Source organism: Hippopotamus amphibius, chromosome 1 (genome assembly GCF_030028045.1).
Source record: "Hippopotamus amphibius kiboko isolate mHipAmp2 chromosome 1, mHipAmp2.hap2, whole genome shotgun sequence".
Taxonomy (NCBI): Eukaryota; Metazoa; Chordata; class Mammalia; order Artiodactyla; family Hippopotamidae; genus Hippopotamus; species Hippopotamus amphibius.
Genome location: NC_080186.1, coordinates 1693345 through 1712197, shown reverse-complemented (window position 1 = coordinate 1712197; position 18853 = coordinate 1693345). Strand labels below are relative to the sequence as shown.

Sequence of the window (18853 nt, the reverse complement as noted above, 5' to 3'; positions counted from 1 at the left end):
CGCCACCCTATTGCAGTTGGCCCATTAATCACCCTTATCTGCTCGGCAGGGGGCCACAGGGCCCCCGCCCCCCCCAGAGGGCAAGTTCAGGTGCTGCAAGGTGGCCAGAGGGCAGAGTCCACGGAGGCGGGTGGCCCCTCCCTCAGGCCTGATTTTCTGCCCCGGGCACCGGAGCCACCAGAGTCACGCCTAAGGGCCTCTTCAGATAAGCGGCTACAGTTGTGAAAAAAGGAGGCCTCCGGGAGAGGCAGGGGGAGGGGCAAGAGCCAGACGCGGGCTGGTCCCCAGCGGCTGGGGGTCCCCAAGGCCACCAGCCCAGGGCTGCCGCGGGGAGCAGGCGGGCGGAGGCGGGGCCTTCCGACTTTCTGCGTCTTGGCCCCATTACACCTCTCCACTCTGCAGCCTTTGATTCAGCAAAATCAAGGATGCAAACTTCTTAGGAGTACTTAGTTTCCATGGCAACCGAAGCTGACCTCAACATTATTGTTCTCAAGAGGGGACTGACTTTACTATATGTTCATTCACTGAATTAATGGACTCCCGGTTCTTTTATCAGCAACCCCGAACAAAGGAAAGGGAGGCATGTCTCCGAAGGGTTTTCAGCACTGTCCAGCCTTTGTCCGGGGCTTACTGGAACGAAGCAAGTCTATTCAGCCCCAGATTATCAAAATCAACTCGGAGCTGTCTCCGTGGCAGCTAAACACACTTTGATTTCATAAAGACATAACCGATCCCACATGCAAATTATTAATAGTGAGCCCAGGCCTCTCAGGGCTCGGGACTCTGCTGTGATTTTTTCAGGATTCCAGCGTGCTGTAGGTAAACTGCAGTGGAATCACAGCACCTGGCTGACTCCTGAGCGGGGTTGGCTGAGGGTAAAGAGGAAAAGAAAAGGATTTCAGAAACGACCTCGCCGGCACAGGCAAAGCGTCATTTAACAGGGACCATCAAGCTTGCTCTGGTCCCAGCGACACCGCTGACCGCGACCACGTGTGCTCACCGGCCCCTCTTCGCAGCCTCTCCCGTCTCCTGTTCCAGCCACCATTCTCCCCTCCCCACCCGCCTTCCTCGCCCTCCAGCCACCTGGAAAATACCTCTGCTTCCTCCAGGGGAAAAACAAGGCAAAGGAAATAAAACACATACAGCGACCCTGATGGCAAACGCCTGGGTAGCTTGCACGCTGCGGCCCGGGGTGTGTGGCCATCTCAACTAATTGCTGCACAGAGACGCTTAGCAGCTGCCTGGCCTCCACTCCCACATTCCCGGTTCCCTAGTTCCCGGTCGGTCGGTCGTCCTTTACGAGCCCCCAGTTCCCCCGGGAGGGGCACCCATTACCAGAGGCATTCTGCCTGAGCCAGGCTATAGAGAACATGCCGGCACGACAGCCCAGTGGGACAGGCCGAGGTCCTCACATCCAAATAATCATTTCACGAATTACCATAATTATCAATCCATCACCCTGTTTGGACAATGCCAGGCTGGGCTGTCAGATGACGTTTACGACCTGTAGCATTTTGTGGGGAATAACAGGGAGAGATTTATGGGCCCATCATGGTCCCTCTCCAGCAGTAGGGCTTTATTAGCTCCATTTATTTTTGACTCTCCTTCCAAGCCTCGGGCTCCCCACCCCTGCCCCGGAGCGCTGGCCAGGGCAGCCAGTGGGGTCCCAGCCCCACGGACGGCCGCGGATTTCTGCTGCATTTATGTTGGAGGGGCGGAGGCGGTGCGAGCAGGGAAGGGGTGGGGGGAGAAGAAAAAAGAAAAAGAAGAAAAGAAAAAGGTCACTTCCCTCTGCATTTTCTCCCGTTGTACTGTATTAGCACGTCCTTCCTTTGCAAGATGGTGAAAGAAAACAAGATAAAGCGAGACAATGGGAAGGCCTTCGGGGGCCTGGTGTTTCCCCCTTTCATATCACCAAAGAGATTGAATCAAAATTCTTTCAGCTGATACCATCTCCCGGGCTGGACTACACTCTTGTTAACGGATAAATTCAAGCCCTCCAGAAAGTCAAAGAATAAATTTAAGCCTTTTGCCAAATGTCTATCCTATTGGATTTTGATAAGACGGCCATTGAGTCTTAATAATGTCTTCCATCCATTTCCAGCCGGCCCTTAACACGGCTCTTTATTTGTCCCCAAAGCCTCTTCGCCCGGCCTTTTTATTACAGGCTCCGGAGGGCTCTCCAGGGAGCCAGGCGACCCCAGTGATGGATGGACAACCCGCTAGATTATCTCCTGCAGATGTTTGCTCTCCAGGAGCCCCGGGCTTTCCCTCTAAGTAAACAGAGACTAAATAGAGTCGGCTGGAGTGAGCAGTCCCAGAGGCCCCGGCCAGAGGCTAGGAAAGGCCACGCAGCCAGCCGACCTGCGGCCAAAGTGACTTCTGGGCGAGTGCACACCTGGGCGAGCGCACACCTGGGCGAGCGCACACCTGGGCGAGCGCGGGGCAGACAGGGCACCAGGATGGAGCAGGAAGCTCTGGGCCCGCTGCCTGTGGAGACGGGCCGGGGTGGAGAGCGGGGATGGGAGGGATGCATGGCCCTGCATGGGGACACAGGGGAGACTGGGGGACAGAGGGACGCAGGAGACCAGGACCGAGGTGGGGATGGAGGGGATCGGAGGGAGGGGACTGGAGGGTTGGGAGGTTGGATGGAGGGTTCTCGGGGCGGGGCCAAGCCCGGGCCCACTCACAGGCTGCGGTCGGTCTCTGTCACTCCAGTGCCAGCCCCACTCTGCGCCGGAGACCCTGGGTTCGAATCCTGCCTCCACTGCGGGTGTAGGCGCCACTGGCCTCCCTGGGCCTGGATTTTCTCCCCTGCAAACTCTGCCAGGTGGATTCCACAGCCCCTTCAGCAACCTGGCTCTTTAATACTGAGAATTTACAACCACCGCTTCCTACACAACGTCACTGTTTCTGCACCTCTTGTGTGAAGCCACTGATGGAACTGATCAGCCTCAGGTGTGTTCCACTGATGCCAGTCAACACGAGGAAGTGTGATGCAGTCAAGCCTAAAGATGGAGTAAGCAATGCTTAGCGCCATCAGCTGACCAAGCCAGGGCTGCACGGCCTCCGACGCGTCCCTGGTGCGTTTTAAGGCCCTCGGATGTGCGTGTCTTTGGAGGAGGAGAGGCCCCGTTCAGCCAGACAGGAAAATCCTACACCACAGACTGATAAATGGGGGGTCTACCTGCCCTTACCAAGGAATTCACTAAATTAGTCCTCAAAAGGCACACTGAGGCATGTGTGGTCCTCATGTAACAAGCATGTGTGTATCTCCACGGCTGTAAGCGACACACTAAGTGACACACCTGTTGATAACCTGCCACCTGCTATTTGGGAAGAAGGTCAAGGGCACGCTGCACTGGCTGTCCTTCCGGCCCTGCCACGGGACCCCCGCCGCCTTTGCACTTGAGCACCTCTCAGCCCCTCCTTCCCTCCCTCCCTCCCTGTGAAGTGACCGGACGGGTCCAGACACCTGGTTTAGGTTTCAGTCTTCCACCAACGTAACCTGGGGAGCCCACTCCGTTGCACTTGATGCCCCAAATGCCAACAGTGTCTAAGTTCAGTGTGTGGCTGGAAAATTCCCAGGATTCAGTGGAAGGCGGAGGGAAGAGGTGGGCAAAGCCTTAGAGCAGAGTCTGCAGGCGCGTGCAGGCTGGGGGTGGCTGGGCTGCTCCCGGACGGACCGCGGCCGAGGTGCCCTGGGCCCTGGAGCCCAGCACGGTCCTCCCTGTTGCTCTGGCTGCCGTGGGGGTCCAGTCTGGTTCTGTGCAGGCCCCTCTGACGGACCTTACAAGGGTCTGCACTTGAAGGGAGGCTGTGCCAAGCTGGGCAGCTGTGAGTGGGTCCCCCGCCGGGAGGCACCTGTACCCACCCTGTGAGTGGCTCTTGGAAGGGTGTCTGGACCAGGGTAGCCAAGGCCCAAAGGCTCTGCTGTTTGCAAAAGGAAAGGCCAGTCAGGAGACGGCACTGCCTCAGGGAACAGAGGATGTGCCGGTTCCGGTTCAAAAGCATCCTTGCCTCCTTCCAGCCTTTACATGAGACCCGACCTTTTGACCTCCTGCCCTGAACCTTGTACGCAGGCCGGACAACCAAACGCCTGTCCCACCTCTAACCTCCTGCCTGCTGTCAGCCTGTCTGCCGCTTCTCTGTGGGAAAGATGACGGTTCCAAGTTCTCTCTAGAAGTTGAGATGAGCTGACTGTGGTCCCTTCTCGTGGGAAGTGGAAATACCTCAGTTCTGGGAGATGTGGGACAGCTGCTCAAGCTGCTCTTGCCACCTTCTCCTTCAAGAAAACAGGAGTTCGTTCCTGGAGGCAGGAAGGCGGAAGGGATGCCGTGGGGATTTATTTCAGAGGCATCAGATGCATTTTGAGGCCTCGAGCAGTGGGACGGCGAGAGGACGCCTTGTCCCAGCTCTGTTCAGACCAAAGGGTCCCACCGGGGCCGGACGCAGACCACGGTCATGGAGACGAATGGGGCCAGAAGGTCACCCCTGCCTGCCAGAGGTCACCCCTTCACAAGGTCACTGCAGGGTCAGAAAATGTCCCCCATCGCACTGTCTTCTCCAAAATCAATGTCTCCGGGGTTGATCCTGGTGAGAAGGGCAGGTCCCCGTCCCTTACCAATTGGTCCCCCCAGACGGCGGGTCCTCCCAGAGGCCTCGGCCCCAACCAGCCAGCCAGATGCAGGGAGAAATTCGTGGAACTCGGCAGAACCGGCAAATCGCTTGCGTTTCCCTTTCAGACCCAACAAGAAATTTTCATGATGACGCGACTGCACGCTCCAGTGGTGGCTTTGGACCCTCCCAGGAGAGGTGACAGCTCTGTGATTCTGAGACTGAGAACACAGCCCCTGACAGGAGCTGAGTCGCCCCCGGCTGACAGCGCCCCAGACGCCCGCGCTGTGCCTCCTGACGTGGCCTGGGTCCCCGGAGAAGATGGGCTCTCTCCGCTTTGTCTGGGTGGTGCTTGGAAGCCAAGATGCCAGGAGAGAGAAGCCTATTTTAATGCTACCGGGAAACCCCAGTACCGCCTCAGCTACCGTGTGTGTGCGTGTGTGTGGCTGGCCTGAATTCTACGGAAGTTGCGCTCTAGCAGGTGAACAGCTCCTGGGCTTTGGAGGTGACTTCTGCATCCCATCCCTCTGCTGCGTGTCTAGTGTGCAGGGTGCACAGGCAGCAACACGCTCGCCTGTGGGTGCGTGCTTTCCTCTGGGGCGGGGGGGTGTGCATTTTTCTGGGCCTAGTTCACTCTCTGGACCTTTCGGGGCTTCTGTGTGTCCAGTGGCTGTTACCCGTCACCAGGGGAGGATGTGCACGTTGACGCCTTTTCTTTCCCCCGATGGTTTGCTTATTCAAAGCCGCCCCGAGCCCTCTTTGTATGCTGAGTACAGCAAAACGCTTTGTTGAATCTGCAGCCAATTGTTCTGTTTTTTTCTCTTTATATTCGTTTCATGTGCGTATCCAGTGAAGGTCGTTAAATAAACACAACCTGCGTTTATTTAATTTCCATGCATCTGCCTGGCCCGAAGCATTCCCACAGGTACGGGGCTCACCTAGGTTCTCTGGAACGAGGATGGTTCCGTGAAGTGAGCGCCTACCTGCTACACAAGGAATACAAGCGTCCGTCCTAATCCCTCGGGAACCGGCATTCTGCGCACGCGCTCAACCGCGGATAACCTCGCACTCAGGAGCACACGCTTGACGGGAGGGGAGAAGGCACAGAACCAGCTCTCCTACCTTTTGGATGCAGCCCTCCTGGGACGACACCTCCGCGTCCGTCAGCATTTGCTGCAAAACAATTTGGAAAGGGCTTGTTAGTTTCTCTCATATGCGGTCCTCAAGCTACGGTGAGTCGTACGCGGTTATACATTGTGCGGGCAGCCAGGTGTGCTCTGAAATAAAACGGGTAAGGCGGGTGGCTCCTCCACAGTAAGAGACAGACCCGGGGTCCTCTATTCCGACAGCGTCTCCCTGTTCATTGCACAGGGATTTGCTGGGATGTCTCCTCCCTGGGAGGGCAGCTGGGTCCTTGCAGGGATGCAGCCACCCTGTGGAGCTCAGCCTGGTCCCACAGTGACTGGGCACAGACCCGCACGGAGGGTCCTTACGGCCCACTGCGCGTGCGAGTAGGAATAGTTCAGGGGGGGCATAGAGGTGTTTGAACCACACAACGGGCTCCCTCCTTGTGTCCCGGGGTTCATCCAGCAGCGGGCAGTGGCAGCACCGGGACGTCCTCCTCGCTGCCTCCGCCCGTAGACACAGGTTTGGGACAGCGAGGAGGGAACGCGTGGCCGTCCTGGGTCTTTCTTGCACCCAGCGGCTTCGGCGTGGAGCCTCCCTTGGCTCGGTTTTGCCAGGCTGGCAACTCCTCTTCAAAACCACCAGCTCCACTCCAGAGGGGCGGCGTTTCAGCCGCGGGTCCCAGACCGCTTTCTAAGCTAAGCACACCGACACACGAGCTGTATCCATGGGATTTTCCCTTCTGGATCGCAAGTACCCCGCACAGACACGTCTGTGACTTTGTAATGTCATTTCCACAAGAATGGAAACAAATATTTGAAACATAAGGAGAGAAGTGGGGTCAAATCCAGGGGTTTCATTTTCCCTCCCCTTCAAATGACACTACTGCTTTTTCAAATGACAAGCAGAGAGCGGAGGACCCGCTGGTGCCCACGCAGGCCAGGGCAAGGCGCGAGATGCTGCATCCCACAGCGCTGGCGGATCTGCCCGGGCTCAGCTGTAATAACAAAGTCTTAGTTTTAAATGTTGAGAATTCTAACCAACTGGGGACTTTATGTTTCTCTTAACAGATTCTGAAGCTGTGGTTTGGGACGCGACTAGGAGTGAAAACAGAGAATGAGGGCGAAGAGGCGGACACGGAGACCCCGGGAGGCCTCCCCAGCAGAGCCCTGAGCGACCAGGTCACTAGGCGCTCTGCACCCCCTGGGCCGAGGCTGCACAGGCCCCAGGGGAGACGAGGTGGCCTCAGACCCGGGGGCTGCCCTGCCAGCTGACGGGCCTGTGTTGCCACCCTCGTGCCCGTCTGCTCTTCACCCCAGCGTCAGAGCCGAGAGGGGAGGCTGGAGGTTCGGCCAGCGCTGGGGCAGGAGAGAGACGGACTGTCTGGGTCCTGCGAAAGCCCGTGGTGTCCAGGAAGTGGCCGTGCTCCCCAGGGGGGAGATGGATCACTCTCGCGCCACAGGCTGCCGGGGCCGGCGCCCCAGACGGGAGACGTCTGCCAGCATCACGCAAAACTGGGGGCCCCGGCGCTAGACCCTCGAGTCCCGTCTGGGTCACCAATGTGCCCCTTGCGAAGGGGCTGTTTAACCAGAAGAAGAAAAGCCGTGTGTTAATTTTGCCAAGCCGCGCAGCCTCCAGGGCCCCGGACAAAACCACGGGAGGGGTGCACCCGTCCGAGCGACTCCCTTTCCTGGGTCCTGTCCCCCCGTGAAGAACAAAGGAGGCCCCCACTCAACGCCTGCCGTCCAGGAACGGGAGCCGCAGGACCCGGTGACGCCGCATCTCATCGCCCTGCTGCTGCGACCCTTCCCAGGGATGGGGACTCGGGGACCCTGCCGCAGGGACACAGGTGCCAGGAAGCCCGACCAGCGTGCTGCCCACCAGGCAACTGTCCTGAGGAAGGTGGCGAGCTGGCCTCCTCAGCCGGGCCCAGCCCATCACACACCCTCGCGGGCTGTGCCCTTGGTCACGGGCCACGCTCGTCATTGATTTTGGGCCCCTGGAGAAGCCGCCTTTGGGAGATGAGTGTTCAGGGCTGTACCTGCCATGGCTCCTAGGTCTGGGGGTGGAAAGGTGGACGTTGAAGCCGCACCATCCCTGAAGGTCAAGACGCCAACATGACGCACCAAGCAAGAGAGACCGGGCAGAACGGGGCCTCCGTTCAGGGCTGGGCCGAGTGGGACCAGGCAGACGAGGGTCCCTCCACTGCTCCTTGGAGCCTGGCCCTTGGCTCCCCTGGGACGGGCCCGGGGTGTGGGTGGCTGAGCTGCAGGACCGCAGGTAAGCAGGATGGCGCTCACCTAATCCTGTGACGCAGAGAGAGCTGGGGGCGCTGAGCCCAGCCTGGCCGACACCCCCGTCCGGAGGCGGCCTAGCCCTCTGCCGGGGCTCTGAGGAAAGCCGCGTCCGCCTGCCAGGGAGGGGGTTCGAGGGCCGCCCCTTCCGGCGGCTGCTCTGTGCCCCTCCCCGATGCCACGGCTGCCCTGGCAGGTGTGTCCGCCCTCACCTCTGCTCTTCACGCACCGCTGACCCTGGGAAACCCGCCCACGTGCCCCTTCTGGAGCCTCCGCTCTGGCCTTCTCCCCGCCGAGGCCACCCCTTTGCTGAAAAACCTCTTTATTTTGCTCGCCGAGCCCTCGGCACACGTGCCGCTGGCCGGCCGTCTGTTGGCGGTGCTTGTCTCTGCTCTCACGCCCGTCTCCGCACCGGCAGAAGTATTAGGTGTGTTTTGATTAAACGGTTTAGCCAAAAAAGTGAGGTTTGACCTGGAGCGTTTGCTTCTCTTGTGGGTCTTGGTGCCAGGACTGAGCTCAGTAGGGTTGCTCAAAGCATCTTTTTTGACTCTTAAAATAAACAGCCTCTGTTCTCCAAAAAGCCAGCCCAGAGGAGACACACGTGCAGACATCCATGCACTGACAGCTCCCGCGGGCTGGCACGGCCCCCGAGGGGGCTGGGCTTTCTGCTCCGTGTCACAAACGGATCCCAGAAGGTTTCTCTCCCTTCCAAATAGCCTGTTATTAAAGGATCTGAAGACATACCTACAGGAGGAAACCCAGACGGAGCCCCGACCACGCGGCTTCCAAAACCAGAGAGAAGCGAATGAAGTCCCGTCCCCCCCAAGTCTGGCCTGTGGTCCAAGAGGTCACCAAACGCTCTCATTTACTGACCTCTTCCTCTTGGCCTTGAAGCCCAGGCCTCTCTCTAACCTGTTCCTCTCTGTCTACTGCTGAAGTCATCAAAGATGCGTATCTGCGTTCAGAAGTTGCTAAAAGCTGATTCCAAGGCCCCACCCCTTGAAGAAGCCTCCACGGGCCAGGCCAGGGCTCTCTGCGCAGATCTCTGCCCAGTGGTGTCCCGGGGGAGGGCTGGGGCCCCAGGGGTTGATGGAGGACCCCCCGCCCCCTGCCACGCCGTCCTGACTCTGAACCTCACTCTGCTGCCCTCGGGAGACTGGGGGGCACAGTCTGAGCAGACAGGTCAAGAGTGAGGCTGGTGACACGCCCCCCACTGCCGTGGTCGGCTGCTCTGGCCACCACGTGACCTGCTCTCTCAGGAGGGTTTTAGACCCAACGATGGAGTGCCCTCAAACGGGCCCAGTGCCCTGCCGCTCAGAAGCCATCAGCCCCTGGCTGAGAACTCATCTTAATCCCTGCAAAGATCCCCCACCGCCTCAGGGGAGTGCCCGCCTTCCTGGGAAGACGGACTTTTTAAAGAACAATCTCATGCTGAGTTTTCTGACCAAATCAAAGTCCTACCATGACGGCCCCTTTCCCTGGTGCAAATGCCCCCGGGACCGGTGGTGGGCACGGCCGCAGCGTGGGGACAGGAGGAGGATGGCGGTCCTTCCGGGAGCCCAAGGCGGGAGCGGTGGTGCTGTCCAGGCCCCTCGAAGGCAGATCCCGCGTCCCTCTCACCGCCGCCCCGTCTGAGCGAGAGCAGTCGTTATCCCGCCTCCACAGATAGGAGCCTGAGGCGCGGGAGTTGGAGCTATGGGGCAAAGGTCAAAGAGCTGCTGGGTGCTGGAGGCTGCGCTCGAGTCCTGGCCTCCTGATTCTGGACAGGGGGTGCAGGGGGGTGCTGGGGGTGCGTCCGGTGGAAAGGAGCCACGGGCCGACCCTCCCGACCTGCACTTGCCCCTGAACCCTGACCAGACCCTCCGGGGAGACGGCCCTCCCCCCGCCAGGCTGGCCGCGTGGCCTGGGTGGGGTCCCGCTGGCTGTGCCCCCGGGACCCGCCAGGGCAGTTAGTCACCGGCCGGCCCACTCTGGCTCCCAGAGCAAAGGCTCCAACGGTGTTGACACAAACTCTTGAGCTCTCAACTGGGAGCGGGTCATATTTATTTATTTTCTGCATTAAAAAAAAAAAAACAAACCTCAGCTTGGCCATGTTTGAGCGACAGAAATGATTTTTTTGAAAGGCGCCTTGGACACTGTTTTTCGCTTTTACGTCTACACAGATCCTTCTCAGTTCTTTCAAGTGAGATCTCACCCAGTGAATGGAGACTCTCTCTCTACTCCTAAGAAAAATATTTACACAGTCAAGTATGGCACGAAAAAGGACCCAGGCTCCTTCAGAGGGCCCAGCCCGAAACACACATAGGTCTCCCCGGCTGTTTCCACTCCCAGCCCCACGTCTCCGCCCGCCCCTCCCCTCCCCAAAGGCATTTCCCAAGCCTCCCGCTGGGGACCCTGCAGTCGGGGCACTGGCACCCTTCCCCCACCCCCCCGGGGGGAGGGGACAGGACGAAGCAGCCCAGCTCGAGTGACAGCCAAGTCCCACCTTCCCTACTTTTCCTGGTGGCCAAAAAAACCCAGGCCCTAAGCAAGGGCTTTATCTACACCCCCCCCCCAGTTCTCCCAGGTTCCCCCCTCCCCCCGAGGCCTCTGCTCCTGAGGGGGCCCCGTCTCCCCTGGCCTCTGCGGAGCGCGGCAGGGCTCCTTAGCACATGCTAACGGAGGGCGGGCCGACGGCCTGTCCTGGCCCGCACGGCCCCGCACGGCCCCGGCGCGCGGGGCACAGCTTGCCCGCTGTCAGACGTGCCGAGAACACAGCGTCCGCTGGCAGCTCCCGGCCGCGGGCACGCGCCCCTCTGCGGGACACGCTGTCCGGCCCGGGCTGCTGGGCGCCCGCACCTTCCCTTCTGCAGGACGGATGACCGCGTGAGAGCACGAACCCCGCCCTGCAACTCTCCCCCCACCGGCCGAGGCTTATGGTCTCTCCTAGGTCGCCTTCACGGCCTCCTTCCAGAAGCAGCCATTGAGCGCCTTTTGTCTACACTGCCCCGTGGAAGGTGCCTTGGAAACTTTTAAAAAAATCTTGAAAGCGCCTTGACTGCAGCGTCTGCTGCTCTGGGGAAGAGGCCGTGGCTGAAGCCCACCCAAGCCCCCCGCAACATCGACAGGAACACGGAGGACCCCAGGAGGCGGGGAGGGAGGCGGGCAGAGGGGCGCGAGGGCAGAGGAGCTGGCCCAGAGGACAGGAGGCGGCCGCCCCGTTCAGAGAGGCCCCGAGGGCCCGCTGCGGGCGTCCTCAAGTGCCAGGCGGGGTTTCGATTTGCCTGGGAGGCTACGGTGGCTGCCGGGCAGGACGGGGCCGGCGGGGAGCGGGGGCGGAAGGAGGGTCTGCAGGACAGGGCGCGCGGAAGGACGGCCTGACGTCAGCCCTGGACCCTGGTGCTTGCAGTCCTCGGGTCTTCCTTGTTCACCGCGTGCTGACGCACCACGGTGGGCTCCGGGGGGCCAGAGCTCAGGCTGCTGGGCCCCGGTTCCCTGCCGTCAGCTGGGGGCCCGTCAGAGGCCGCCGGAAGGTACACCAGTGAGCTACTGGAGAACGCAGGGCTGGGCGGGCCGGGCGCCGCGCTGGGCTCACATGAGGCATTAAAACTGAGAGCAAGCCTCTGAGGAAGAGCGGTCGTCACCCTATTTACAGAAGAGAAAGGGGCTCAGAGAGATAGAGTGACCTCCCCACGTGTGCACAGCTGGCGAGGGTGGACACAGCATCCGGCGGCGGCTGCCGGTCTGGCAGGGATGGAGAGGAGTGGGGCAGGGCAGAGGAGAGGCAGGGCCGCACAGCCCAGGAGTGGACCTGCCTGGCCCCTGACCCCTGGTCACCCAGGCACCTGACGGCAGGCTTCCCCTGCAACCGTCTTGCCGATTAAGAGTCCAGAGAAATAAGGCGGTGCCGCCAGCCCCGGGCTCGCCAGCTCCCTTCCAACCCACAAGCCACCTTGCTAACCGCTCAGAGCCTGAGCCCACCTCACCACGAACGCTCCCCCAGCAGACGGCAAGTCCCTGGTTCTTGACCCGGAATCACAGGCCCCTCAGATCCATCCGGATGGGGGTCCCACCTGGCCCCCCCGCCAGCTCCTGGCCGGGGCAGCAGCCCACCCAGGCCGATTCAGGGCCTTTTCCCTGGGCCCCCGGGGCTGTGACACAAGGCCCCCTTGGCCTGCCCCCGCTGTGACCTTGCCTTGCCCCCGGTGTCTGACGCCACGGGGACAGGAGAGGAGTTGGGGGCAGGGCTCGGGCTGACCACCTTCCCTGGGGGCGGCAGTCGTCTGGGTGGGGGCAGGGGTGGTTTGTAAGGATTCCCGCTCCCCCCGGACTGCCTCCCAGAGCTATCCCTCTCGAGAGAGAGAAGAGCGTGCAGCTCACCCCCATCTCCGGACACCCAGCCTCTGGCCGCGCCGTTGCAGCCAAGGTCTGAATTCTCACCCAGACCAAACACGGGCTCCGCACACCCTGAGCACCTCCGGGTCCCAGGGCCCCACCGCCACCGCAGACGCTGCTCAGCCCTTTCCGTCACCACTTTCCCCACGGGGTGGCCTGACCCGGCCCAGGAGCCCCGTCCTCGCGTCCTGGCCCCCGTCGGAGCTCCTTCCCAGAGCGTCTACCTGGGGGCTCACGTCCAGCGGAGCTCTGGACACAGAGAGAACAGGCCACGAGGGAGGGCACGTGGGAGGAGGCCGCTGAGTCCACGGCTGGGTCAGTGCCAAGGCACAGGCGCCCGCGTCCTCCCCTGCCAGGCGGGGAGCTGAGGGCGCAGCCCAGGTCGGCCTCCGCGGGCCCTTGTCCCAAGGACGTGCGTGTCCAGCGCCGCACCCGGCCTCAGGGGACAGCGTCCCCCTCCTGTTTCCGGAAGACTGATGTCCCCAGAGGAAGGACACGTAAATCATAAGGGCAGGGTGACAGGTGGCGCGTCCGATCAATGGCGGGTGACAAGCCGTAACTTTCAGCCTTAGAAAGGGAACCGCCGGTGCGTCCAGGCGCCTGGTGAGAGCCAGCTCCAGGAACTGGACACACCTCCCCCCCCCGGAAACCAGGAGACGCTTCTGCAGAGCTGTTTGTTCCCGGATCTGGTGCCAGAGCTTCCTCCTGAGGGTCTGGGTTCAAGAGGAGAAAGCCAAGAGCTGGAAGGAGCCTGTGGACTCGGGAGGCCTCAGAGCCTGCAGAAGAGTCCACAATTTTCTAGAATGTTCTTTCACATTCTGTGCGGCCGGCCTTCTGCGGTCCCAGAACATCACTCGTCCGTCGTGAGTGTTAAGCGTGTGCAAATCCTGTTCGCTTAAAACCAACACCAGGCTCTGCCCATACGAACCAGCGGTGGCTCTGTCCATCACGTCCGGAAATCTGTCCTCCCGGGACCCCCACGGGCCAGGCGTGACCGGCTTCCTGACCTTCTGATGGCCCCGTACCCCAACCTCGCCCGGACACCCTGATGACGGCCCACCTGGAGAAGCCGCCTCGGGGACCCTGCAGCCCGGGTGACTGTGCACCTTGGCATCTCCCGGGGGGACATAAATCACAGGTCACTTATCGGTTCTACACACACATCTGTCTTTTATCCTGAACACTTTTTAGTTATAGCAATAACCTGCATATTGACAGAATCATATTTGTGCACTTCACCCTGACCCTGCTTATCGATAACTTGTTTGTTAGATGATCCTTAATAATCGTAAGTGAAGAAGAAGGGGTCATGGTCTCAAGCAACGACTGCTTGACGGACCCCAAGAGGCAGGGCTGGGTGGGGGTGGGGCTGGGCTGATGCTGAAACGTGACGCCTCCCCGCCTCCCCCCCCCGCCCCGCCCCCCGGCCCCTGAATCCCCCAGGACTCAGCTCTCCTTGGCTGTGAATTCCGCCCCTCCTACTGGTGCCTGGGGTCACCTTCAAGAACGTGAAGGTGGGCCGGTCAGAGGTGGTCACCCCACATTTCAGCACAGAGTTGAATCCCAACTCCTGTGACAATGTCAGGCAGTGCTTCCCAGGGACAGAGAAGTGACACAATGTGAAAAGGCAGCCCCGGTGGCCCCTTGCACGCCTGAGGCAGTGACCCGGGGACAGAAGGCCCTTCCCCATCAGATCCCGGCCTTGTCTGACCCTCACCCTTCCGTGAGTCCACGCATGCTCTCTGCACACACGTGAGGACCCTCTCATTCTGGGAATCCACAAACTTCCAAGCTGGTGCAGCCAGAGGTACACAGTCTCGAGTCCTGATTGTAATAAAATAGCAGTGACAGTGGTCATAACAGCCAAGCTGCCAGCCCTGGGGAAGGAGGGAGGGAAGGCAGGATAATCTCCAATGATCGCCTGTGCCGGCTGAGCTCAGAGAGGCTGAGTTCCTCAGCCAGCGTCACACAGCTGCGAAGAGGCTGGGCTGGGATTCCAACCAGGCTGCACTCGAGCCATTAGGTTGCGCGGCCTCCACAGGACTGACTCCACTTGGGGAGCGGGCTGGGGTGGCAGTGAGGAGGAGGGAGGGAAGGATGAAGAAAGGAGCTGGGCTTTCTCTCCCACAAAGGATGTTTCCAATCTGTGGGGAGGAGACAGCGCGGCAGAGCCCGAGCGCCTGGGCTTTGGTCACAGCTGCCTCGCTAACCCGAGACCACCGTGCCTGGGGGCGGTGGGAGGCACAGAGCCGCCCGGCGCGACCGCACACTTTCCTACGGGGACCCAATCACCGCAGCAGCTGTGTGGAGGGATTCCGCGCTGATCCGCTGTGAAACACGGGCAGCCTTCGGAATCTTGCAGCATCCACGCAACTGCCATGCAGCCAGCAGTCCCCGGCCCGAGCTGCTCTCTGGGGGGCAAACTGAACCCGCAGGGCCAGGCCCACCCACCCCCTCTCCGCCTCGAATTTCCAAGCAAACCCCGTGCCCCCCACCCCTCAGCCCTTCTGCGTCTCCAGCTCAGGCTCAGGCGCACTGAAGATGAGGGCATTCGTGAGGACTTCCCAGACTTGGGCCAGCCCGCAGCTCAGGCCGCCTGCCCCGGGGACGCCTCTTGGGGCTTCCTGGCTGGCGCGGGGCGTCAGCTGGACCCTCCTCCCTCAGGTGCCTTGGCGGGGTGGGAGAGGCCACAGGGCAGCGCAGAGAATCCCGGGCTCAGAGCGGGTTCTTCCCCCCTCGGGACCCGAGCGCCCCTGCTACCCAGACTCGACTTGCTCATCTGAGACACGGGGGCACATGCATAGGAGGCCGGCGCTGTCCAGGGCAGCCCCGGCGACAGGAAGATGCAAACAGGTGCAGGACCAGACCCTCTCCCAGGAGCACAGTGATGCCCTGCTGGCGAGGTAACTGCCCATGTTGCGTCCGCCCAGACTCAGACACAAAAACCCCTCCTGGGGCAGGGGAAGGGGGTAGCCTACAAGAAGCGAGGCAGGGAGGCAGAGGGCCTCCCAGGCTGCCCTGGCCTCTGGTGCGGTCAGTGGGGCAAATCCAGCCGGTGGCCTGTGTCCGTATGGCCTGTGAGCTATGAGAGCCATTACGTGTTGAATAGGCTTGTGAAAATAAAGAATATGGGACAGGGATCGCTCATGGCACAGAAAACCTGCCGTGTTTACTGTCTGCTCCTCTGCAGAAGTGGCACGTACCCCCCCCCCCCCCCCCCGCCCTTCCCGGGGCCCAGGGCAGACACCGTCGCCGGAAGATGGACGTGGGAGGTCTGGTGTCCTTGGAGACGCGGCACGCTGCTTCCCGAACGCTCTGTGAGCAGGAGGCTGGGTGGGCAGAGACGGCTCCCGGTCCCAGGGCGGCTTTGCTTCGCGGCCAAGGACGGGCGGCCAGCAAGCCGGGTTCCCAGAACACCTGATCCCGCGAACAGCTGCCGCCGCCCGGCCCCGCCCAGCGCGCATTCTCAGCTGCAGCCTCCCGCCGGGAAAAGACAGTGTGAAATTGGAAGCAGTTTGAAACCACTCTGTTCCTTGCTTTTCTTGCTTTTCTTTCCTGTTTGTTTTCCACCAAGAAGTGCTCAATGTTGTCGCAAAGAAAATCTCCAAACACCCGTGGGGATTTCTACCTCGAGACCCTCGACATCCCGGATGTCTGCCTCCCCTGAGATGGGGGGACCCTTCCCGGGGGCAGGTCTGGCGGCCGAGAGGGCCTGGCTCACGGAGGCTCTGGGCTGGGGGCCACGGAACGTGTGGGTGGGGGGCACACCCTCATGACACGGGGAGGCCGGGGACGCCGTTCTGACGGCGCCCTCGCCACCGCCTTTTGGAGAGCCACCCGGGTGGTCAGGAATGGGACACAGGCTGTCACGGAGGCAGTTCTGGCTCTCGAGACCCTCAGCGACGGAGCTCGGTGCCCAAAACTGCCCTGTAACGAGTTCACTTAGAACGACGCTGCAGGGACCCAGGCCACAGGGACACCCCCAGACGTGCAGAGAACGTGAAGGGCAGGGACACACAGACACCAAAGCCACCCGCTGACCGTGCCGACTGCTGCACGGAGCCTGGTTTTACTCCGTGCCCCCTCCTTCTGATGAGTGGCCAGTGCGCATGAGGCCATGTCCACGCGGGGAACGCAGCTCCCGCCCCTCCGCCCCCCGCCCAAGGTCGGGATCCCACCGCTCTCCTGGGCGCCTGAGTCCAGGAGCCAAAAACCTCAGGACACACGCACACGCCTGCTGCCTCCCTTCTCCTTTGTGGTCCTGAAAGCAAAGCAAGAGCTTCTTCAACCCGTCTCTGGTTTTCCTGCAACTTGCCGGAGGTAAGGATGGGCAGCTGGAGCCCAGTCCACAGACCCTGGGGGCGCAGCGTGGGAACAGGCCCCCATCAGCCACGGGGTCTGTGGCAGGAGCGGCCGCAGGCTGGGGCCACGTGGTGGTGGGGCGGACACTCCCGCACTTGCTACCGTGCCCTTCACTTTAACATGACAAGGTCACCGTCTGCCCGCGGGATGGACTCAGAAGACTGACCCCCGTTAGTGCAAGAAGCAGGGTGGGCACAGGGTACGTGCGTCCCCAGGGCCGTCGGGGCGGCGCGGTGCGGCTCAGGAGCGCGCCCAGGGGCCCCACGGGCCGAGTGCCTCTCCTGTCCCACCCACGGCACTGAGCTGGCCTGCGGGCGGTCAGCGCTGCCAGGGAAGCCAGTCCCGGCTGCCCGCGCCTGGGAGCACACGGCCTCGGGGAAACACTGACCGCGTTCTCAGAAATATTCTTGGACCTGGTTGGAGTTTTAAAACTCTGTTCTTGGAGCTGGGAGATTTTGCTCGGCAGCATAATTTATTTGCTTTTTCCAAAGACTGAGAAGAGAGCTGAGGTCTGCCAGGCTGTGACCCACACAAGGTCTGTGCAAGTACTACCTGTGCGGGGGCAGGTCCTATACACGGAGAGAGTTGGGGGTGGGGGTGGGGGCAGAGGCAGAGAGACAAATAGAGACAGAGAGAAAGACGGGGGAGAGAGAGACAGAGAGGCAGAGAGAGATGGGGAGAGACAGAGAGATAAACAGAGACGGGGGAGAGAGACAGAGAGAGACAGCAGGCGGGAGAGAGATGGGGAGAGACAGACAGAGAGGAGGGGGAGACAGAGGGCGTGCAAGCAGCCCCTGGAGCCCCCACCTGGCAGGGGCCCTGGAGAGCCGGGCAGCTGAGGGGGGTGGGGCACTGGGACAGAGCCCAGCGGAGCCCAGCAGGCCTGCGCTGTGGGAGTGGGGGCTCCCGGGCACGGAAGCCCGAGATCATCAAGGACGAGCTTCACACCTGGATGTCTCCGCGGGCCGCCTCTCGCTTACCGACTGGCCAGCTCTCACCCCTCGGCATGTGGGGCAAAGAGCGAGACAGGCCCTGCGCTGGTTGCCTTTGCCTGTCCTGGACGGCACGGCCCCTGCCCTGGGTCCCTGTCCAGCTGGGCCAGCCCTCCGTCCTCACACCCTCCGTTTTGGGCTGTTTGGTTGGGTCTAATGGTCTTGATTACAGCAGGTCCGTGAACTTAGCGGATTCCTCTGAGTGGGGGCTGCCTGGATGGCAGACGCCCCGGCAGACGGAAGCAGAGCTTTGGGCCGTTTTCCTCCCCCAGCTCCGCACCTGAGACATTTCCTTTGTGAAGCAAATGTACCTGTGCACCCTGGTTGGTTCCATTTCCCTGCCTAGAAACCCTGCACTTCTCTAGGTTTCTGCGCCTGGGAGATGCCCTTGGACTTGGACAGAACCCCTGTGCAGAACTCTTTGGGAGAGGGGGACCCCTGTGGATAAGTCGGCTGACAGGGCAGCCTCGTGGCGGGTGACTTGTTCTTGTCCAGTTTTCCTCAAACAGAGAAGGCTCCACTTGGATGCAACGGTAAAGGTTGGGGTACAGCAAGGAGTCCATCTTGAAACAGATGATTGGACGAGTAATAAACTTGACCCCTGGGTGCCTGTGCGTGTAGGGGCTAGGACGGAGTGCCGGCCCCAAAGTCCACCGCAGACCAGCACCTGCCCCCTCAGCCCCGGCGCAGGGAGCCCGCTGGCGGAAGCTCTTCACGACCAGAGGGAATCCTGGTCTCTGTGTCTCACCCAGCCCGGTCCCAGAGCTGGGCCCCACATCCCAGGTCCTGGGGTCCGACTTTGGGCCCATGAATCCAGACGTCCTTTTGGCGTTGGCCGCGAGTGGGCGCGGCAGACGCAGCCACAGTCACGGCCCTGCACTCCGGGCTGTCACAGTCTGCGCCCGAGCACCTGCACTCGGCAGCTCCTGCCTGAGAGACACCACAATCTTTTTACCCAATTTTCCAGCTGAGTTGACTGAGGCCTGTGAAGGTCAAGGAGCTTGCCGGGGGTCACTGAGGAACACGGCTAAGCCTCTGGCCTCAGGACAAGGATGCGGGACCCTGGCTCCTGTTCCTAATCGCGTCACC

General features: G+C 61.3%; 1 protein-coding gene across 1 annotated transcript in view; it reads right to left on the bottom strand.

Moving 5' to 3' along the window:
- PRDM16 (PR/SET domain 16) overlaps positions 1 to 18853 on the bottom strand; it is a 315585-nt gene that overhangs the window by 156622 nt on the left and 140110 nt on the right. Inside the window, exon 3 of the mRNA XM_057750442.1 lies at positions 5740 to 5790. Within this exon, the coding sequence (XP_057606425.1) occupies positions 5740 to 5790 (51 nt within the window). The remainder of the gene's footprint in view (positions 1 to 5739; positions 5791 to 18853) is intronic.